General features: G+C 45.0%; 1 protein-coding gene across 1 annotated transcript in view; it reads right to left on the bottom strand.

The window, feature by feature from the left end:
• The window catches only part of LOC109917697 (zinc finger protein 271-like), a 41,097-nt gene extending 33,491 nt beyond the window's left edge, over positions 1 to 7,606 (bottom strand). The window contains exon 1 of the mRNA XM_048619603.1: positions 5,133 to 7,606. Within this exon, the coding sequence (XP_048475560.1) occupies positions 5,133 to 6,692 (1,560 nt within the window). The 5' untranslated portion in view covers positions 6,693 to 7,606. The remainder of the gene's footprint in view (positions 1 to 5,132) is intronic.

Raw genomic sequence — 7,606 nt, 5'->3', positions numbered from 1 at the left:
AACTACAGAGAGTTGTGAACACAGCCCTGTCCCTCATGCAAGTCAACCTTCCATCCATTGACTCCATCCATACCACTCGCTGCCTCAAAGGCAGACAACATAATCAAAGACGCCTCCCACCCTGGTTATAATCTCTTTCATTGGACAGAAGATACAAAAGCTTAAACACACATACCAACAGATTGAAAAACAGCTTCATCCCTGCTGTTATTAACCTCTGAATGGACCTCTCAATTTTCAAATTTAATGTAGATCTTGCTCTTTGTGCACTTTCTTTGCTGCTGTAACATTGCATTCCTCGCTCTGTTCTATTACCCTTCTGCATTTTGTATGGTGTGATCTGCCTGTGGTGCATGCAGAACAAAACTTTTCACTGAGATCGCAAGAACTGCAGATGCTGGAATCAGTCAACACCGTGTGGAGCTGGAGGAACACAGCAGGTCAGGCAGCATCAGAGGACCAGGAAAGTCAACGTTTTGGGTTGGAAGGTCCTGACCCGAAATTTCGACTCTCCTGTTTCTCTGATGTTGCCTGACCTGCTATGTTCCTCCAGCTCCAAAACTTTTCATACCTAGGTACATGTGACAATAATAAATCAAATCAATGAAAATTGGAGGAACTATCTTGAATGCCTGTCTCATTACCAATGGACCATTGAATAAATGACAACATGAGATCCCTAGAAATAAGCTAAATGAAGGGAAAGAGAAGGGGGGGGGAAAAATATCACTTCACACAGGAAAGGGCCTGTCAGAGTGATCCACGCTGGCTTTGGCCTAAAACTGTGCCCAGCTCAGGAAGACTGAGAAAACGAGTCCAGCCATGGAAATCAGCTTTATTTGTCTGAAGAATGCCCAAAATGTTGACTTCTCCTTTCCTCAATGCTGCCTGGCTTGCTGTGTTCTTCCAGCCTCCTGACTGTCTACCTTGTATGTCTTTTCTGACTGTTTCGATTACATACCATCTCTAGCCTGTTGCTTCTTAAGAAAAATTGCTCTAAAATGACTTCTGACTTTGACCTTCTCCTTGAATAACCTGTAACTCCTGGTCTAAAGTTTATCTTTTTATTGAGATGGGAATAAGAACTGGAATAATTTAGAGTCATGACAAGATGTTAGTGTGGCTCAGCTGAGTCATGAGGTAAGGGGCTCCAATCCATTTCTAAAAACCGTGAAAGTCCAGGTTGATATTCTGATGCTGCACTGAAGGACTACGACAATGTCATAGAGTCATACAGCATGGAAACAGACTTTTTAGTCCAACCCTTCCATGCTTAACATAACCCCAAACTAAACTGGTCCCATTGGCCTGCTCCCAGCCCATATCCCTCCAAACCTTTCCTATTCATGTCCTTATCCAAATGTCTTTTAAATGTTGTATTTGAGCCCACGTTAATTGCTTTCTCAGCAATAGAATCCCTACACTGAGGAAGCAGGCCATTCGGCCCTTCAAGTCCACACTGACCCTCCAAAAAGCATCCTACCTAGACCCATTCCCCTACCCTATCCCTGTAACCCTGCATTTCCCTGGCAATTTAGTATAGCCCATCCACCAAACTTGCATATCTTTGGACTGTGGGAGGAAACCAGAGCACCCAGCAGAAACCCACACAGACGCAGGGAGAACATGTAAATTCCACACAGTCGCCCAAGGTTGGAATCGAACCCAGGTCCCTGGCACTGTGAGGCAGCAGTGCTAATCACCATGCTGTCCTGAAGTGCATTCCACACACAAACTGCCCACTGTGTAACAAAATTGCCTTCATGTCTTTTTAAAATCTTTCTTCTCTCACCTTAAGATGTATCCCGCGGTCATGAAATCCTCCATTCTAGGGAAAAAGATACCTACCATTAACTCTATCTATACCTCTCATGTTAAACCTCTATAAGGTCACCTCTCAATCTCCTATGTCCAGTGAAAAAAGTCCCAGCCTACCCAGCCTGTCTTTATAACTCAAACCTTCCATACCAGCAACATTCCTGGTAAATGTTTTCTGAATCCTCTAGCTTAATAATATCCTTCCTATAACTGGGCGACCAGAACTGGACTCAGTACTCCAGAAGAGGCCTCACCAATGTCCTATACAACCTCAACATGACTTTCTAACTCCTATACTCAAAGAACTGAGCAATGAAGGCAAGCGTGCTAAATGCCTTTTTAACCACCCTGCCTATATGTGATGCAGACTTCAAAGAATTATGTACCTGAACCCCTAAGTTCCTCTGTTCTACAACACTACCCAAAGCCCTACCATTAATTGTATAAGTCCTACCCCTGTTTGCTGTACCAAAATGCAATACATCGCATTTATCCAAATTGAACTCCAGGTGCCATTTTTCTGCCCATCGATCCATGAGACCTTCAGTTACAGCCATGTTTGTGACAGGATGAAATAAATGAAAACTTTCCATAAACAAAGGTCCAAAAATAGAATTGTCATTATAAAATTATTGAATTTTGCAGTATATAAGGAGGCTATTTGACCCATCATCTCTATACTGGCTCCCAAAAGAGCTATGCAGCTAGTCCCACTTTCCAACATCTAGCTCTCTTTTGGAACCTCCTATGGAATTTGCCTCCACCACTCTCCCAGGCAGTGCATTTCAAATCCTAACAACTTCTGAGTAAAGAGGTTCATCCTCATCTCACTCCTGGCTCTCTTTCTGACAATCTTGAAATTCTGACCTCTAGTTACAGACATACAACTGTGGAAACAGAGTATCCTTCTTTACCCTGACAAAATTGTTCATAATTTTAAATATCTTAATTTTGACAAAACAAGAATGCAACAAAGTGTGTTTGACACATAGCTGATTTAGTTAACCTACAATTCAGAATCCAGCCCAGTTACAGGGACTATTAATATAAACTGAAACAAGTGCCCAAATGTACATGGCTCAGTCCTGTGTGTGATTAACATAGCAATAACAGCAGAATACAACCCCTGGAATCACTTGTGAACTCCGTTATATATCTGCAGGATGGATTAATGTGTGAATGTCTTTGGGCACAGATAGCAGGTGAAAGGTCTCTCCCCAGTGGTGAGTCAAGAAATACTGGTTGCTTTTAAAACTCTTCTCATAGTTAGAATACTTAAAAGGTCTTCACACCACAGGTTGGTGTGAAATGTCTTTCCCTGGTGTTTGATAGTTCTCTGGCATTTATGCAAGATGGATAACTGAGTGAATTCCTTCCCACGCTCAGGGCAGGTGGATGACCTGTTTCCAGCATGAACTCGCTAGTGTCTCACCAGGTAAGCTGTCCAAGCAAACCCTTCCCACACTGGGAGAAGGTGAACAGTTTCTTCTCAGGAGGTCTATCCTATTCCTTACACCTGTCTTGTCGAGACGATGCTGTCTACTGTCGATCCACCAGCACTGAAACCGCACTCTGGAAACAAACACCCTGCGAGTGGATAGAAACTTTTTAAACTGAATCTAGTGAAGGTTTTCTATGTGAGTTGTGGAGTGAGATGCCCCTGTCGATACTGCAATCTCCTCTGTCCCCTTGTTTTTGTAGATTGTGATGGTGTTTTTGCATCATGATGATCTATGAAACAGATCCAACTCCTAACAGAGGAGAAGGTCGTAAAAGTGCAGCAGTAGATGGGACTTTCTGTGTTGGAGCAGTTCAGCTGTGATTCCATCTTTGTCGGAGACCTTTCTGCTTGTTCCACAATTATTGGCCTTTTCATGGTAAGGTGATGAGGGTAACACATCCAACACAGTCATGACAGGAAACTTCAGGAGAGCATTAGATGGTGACTGGCAGACGTCTGGCAAGTATATTTCATAGTCATGTTTAACCTCATGGGGCATCTGTTTAGTTCTGTGAATGAATATTTTACCATGTTGGATGGCACAATGGCTCAGTGGTTACCACTACTGCCTCACAGTACCAGGGACCTGGGTTTGATTCTACCCTTGGGCGACGGTGTGGTCTGTGTGGAGTTTGCACATCCTCCCTGTATGTCATTTTCCTCCCATAGTCCAAAGATGTGCAGGTTAAAGTGGATTGATTGTGCTAAATTACCCATAAGGCCCAGGGATATGCAGGCTAGATGGGTTAGCCATGGGAAATGCAGGGTTACAAGGATAGGGCAGGGAGGCGGGTCTGGGTGGGATGCTCTTTGAAGGGTCGGTGTGGCCTTGATGGGCTGAATGGCCTGCTTCCACACTGTAGACATTCTATCTACCAAATTCGAGGGTTGGGTGACAACTTGGGCGATGGTGGAACCAAGCACTCTCTTGATCCCATACATAGCACTTTAGACAGTTTGGATTTCCTGACATGGTTTATTTACACAGTTTCTCACTGTAACCTGCACACAACTGTTGAGGTTACTTTCAAGTGTTGCAGATGCTGTATTTTTGTTATGTGTTAGGTAGACTATGCTCTTTGCTTCAGTTACAGATGTCACAACTGCTTAGCAAGTCTCAATTCAGTTTTTCAATGGAAATCTAAGTGTTATGTATAGGATTGAGAGAGCGCTTAGTCCCACCAGTACAGAAGTTAAGTCTCCATTTGACATTCTCCTGCAGCTTGCTGATTTGGTTAATTTGGACAATGAACCCTTGTCGCTTCAGATGGACTAGGCCACCTCTGGCTGAGAAAGCAAAGAGGCTCCTAATCCATGCTAGAATCACAGCTCCACTGCTTGTGGATTCCACTTAACACTGCTGCTGCTTCTATGTCATAAAAGATTGAACCCAACAAGTTCAAAACTTCATCAGCATCAACATTGATGTATGAAGCTTTGATTGAATGTTTCTGTAAAATATTTCACTACTTTGTTTCATACTCCTTGACACCTCACTTTCATAATAGAGGTGTTGCTGTGGAGAATTTGAAAGTCATTAAGAATAGTCAGCAAGGATTAATTGTTAATCAAACATTTTTAACTGGAGATGTTAAACCATTCGGAAACCAAACTGTAGAGCTTACACCAAAGATCAAGTCAGGATTCAAGTCAAGGTTCATAATTTTATTGAAATCATGATCCTGTTGATAAATTCTTGAATTACAGCAAAAGATTATAGATGTTGCTTTTAACAAAAATGACAATTATAGATATTAAGTTCAGTTGAAACAACCCAAATATTGTCAGATAATTATTCCTGGATCTGATCAGCAGCATCAATAACAGCAGATTCCAAACCCTGATGACATGTATGTGCTCGCTGATGTAACATTAGGTTGAAGGACCGGGTGAATCCCTTTCCACATGTGGAACAGGTGAACGGCCTCTCCCCAGTGTGAACTCGCTGGTGTGTCAGCAGTTGGGATGACCAAGGGAATCCCTTCCCACATGTAGAACAGGTAAACAGTCTCTCCCCCGTGTGAACTCGCTGGTGTGCGTTGAGGGTAGATGACTGTCTGAAACTCTTTCCACAGAAGACGCAGCTGAATGGATTCTCCTCAGAGTGAATTCGCTGGTGTATCAGGCAGTTTGAAGACCGAGCAAATGCCTTGCCGCACACAAAACAGGTGAATGGCTTCTCTCCTGTGTGAACCCGCTGATGTGATCGGAGGTAGGATGACTGCCTGAATCCCTTTCCACAAGCGCTGCAGCTGAATGGCTTTTCCTCAGTGTGAACTCGTTGGTGTGACCAAAGGCCAGATGAATGAGTGAATCCCTTCCCGCACACAGAGCAGATAAATGGTTTCTCCCCAGTGTGGATTCTCTGGTGTGCAGTGAGGTCAGAAGACTGCCTGAACCCTTTCCCACAATGAGTGCAGCTGAATGGCCTCTCCTCACGATGAATTCGCTGGTGCAACGTAAGGCTGGCTAATTGAGTAAATCCCTTCCCACACACAGAGCAAGTGAATGGTCTCTCCCTAGTGTGAACCCGCTGGTGTGCAGTGAGGGTGGATAACTGCCTGAAACTCTTTCCGCATTGAGTGCAGCTAAATGGCCTTTCCTCGGTGTGAATTCGCTCATGCACCACAAGGTTTGCAGACTGAGTGAATCCCTTCCCACACACAGAGCAACTGAATGGTTTCTCCCCAGTGTGATTTCGCTGGTGTGTCAGCAGGGCAGATGACTGAGTGAATCCCTTCCCACACAAGGAGCAAGTGAATGGTCTCTCACCAATATGAACTCGCTGGTGTGACAGGAGTTCTGATGAAGATTTGAATCTCTTTCTACAGGATGTGCAACTGAAAGGCCTCTCCTTAGTGTGAATTCGTTGGTGTACTACCAGGTTAGCTGACTGAGTGAATCCTTTCCCACAAACAGAGCAGGTAAATGGCTTCTCCCCTGTGTGAGTGCGTTGGTGTATCATCAGCACAGAGGACTGAGTGAATCCTTTCCCACACACAGAGCAGGTGAATGGTCTCTCCCCAGTGTGAAGTCGTTGGTGCGCAGTGAGGGTGGATGACTGTCTGAATCTTTTCCCACAATAAGTGCAGGTGAATGGTCTCTCCTCAGTGTGAACTCGCTGGTGTAACATGAGGTTGGCTGACTTAGAAAATCCCCTCCCACATATGGAGCATATGAATGGCTTCTCCCCAGTGTGAGTGCGTCGATGAATTTCCAGCAGGGATGGATAATTGAATCCTTTACCACAATCCTCACATTTCCATGGTTTATTTTTAGTGTCAGCCACATTGTGACTGCGTTGATGATATTCCAAACGCGATCGGTAATTGAACACTTTACCGCAGTCACCACATTTCCATGGTTTCTCCATGGCACTGCTGTCCTCGTGTCTCTCCTGTTTGAGCAATTAATCGAAGCCTTGTTCACAAGCAGAACATGTTAACAATTTCTCCGACTTTGAATGGGGCAATGTATTTTCAGAATGTATAGCAAGTGGAGGGTTTGCCACAGTCGGGGCACAGGAACACCCTCGATCAAAGGGTGATGATGTTCAGATCCTAGTGATGTCTCCTGTTTGCAAATCCTCCCCTTCTAATATCCTGCAGAGGGAATTTACAAAATTTATCGTCAATACAAGATAGAAACTCAGAGCAGTTAATTCTAAGTTCTATGCAGCACTTTTTTCGTATATTTCCCCAAGACCTTTAAATCCAAATCTATCGCACTATCTCTTCATGCTACTTCCAGCTGACTCCATTCCCCTCCATGTTTGTTTCTCCAGCTCGTACAATCAGATCTTCTCCTGATCACAGACACTGAAACCCTGCCCACTCAGTAACCTCACCAACATGGCCGTCTACTTGCCCTGCGTTTCCTCCTCACCAAGACGGCGGACAGCCGGTTGCCTGGGGAACCCTGGTCCTCCCTAGGGAGGAAACACCACCTCCCTGATCCGCCCTGACTCCCACTCACAAGATGGCGGTCAATGAGCCCGCTCCCCCAGGGCCTGACCCGCCCGCAGGGTAAACACGGGGCCTGTGAGCTCTTATTCAGAGCCTCAGGCCTCCTGCAGGATTTGATAAAGTTGCCGGGCCCCAGTGCCGTGATCTCCTTTTCTACCCTGTATCACAATCTTCTCCCGCCGCCTGACACCGTCCGCTCTTCTTCAAGCTATTCCCATGACTGACATTGAGCATGCTCAGAGCACAGCCTGCTCCTATTCCTGCGCACTGGGCTTCCGTTATCACTGATAGGGGGCTTTCTGCACTGCAGGGAGGTCTAGGT

This window comes from Rhincodon typus, chromosome 43, assembly GCF_021869965.1.
Source record: "Rhincodon typus isolate 14 chromosome 43, sRhiTyp1.1, whole genome shotgun sequence".
Taxonomy (NCBI): domain Eukaryota; kingdom Metazoa; phylum Chordata; class Chondrichthyes; order Orectolobiformes; family Rhincodontidae; genus Rhincodon; species Rhincodon typus.
This window is presented reverse-complemented; position numbering and strand designations above follow the sequence as displayed.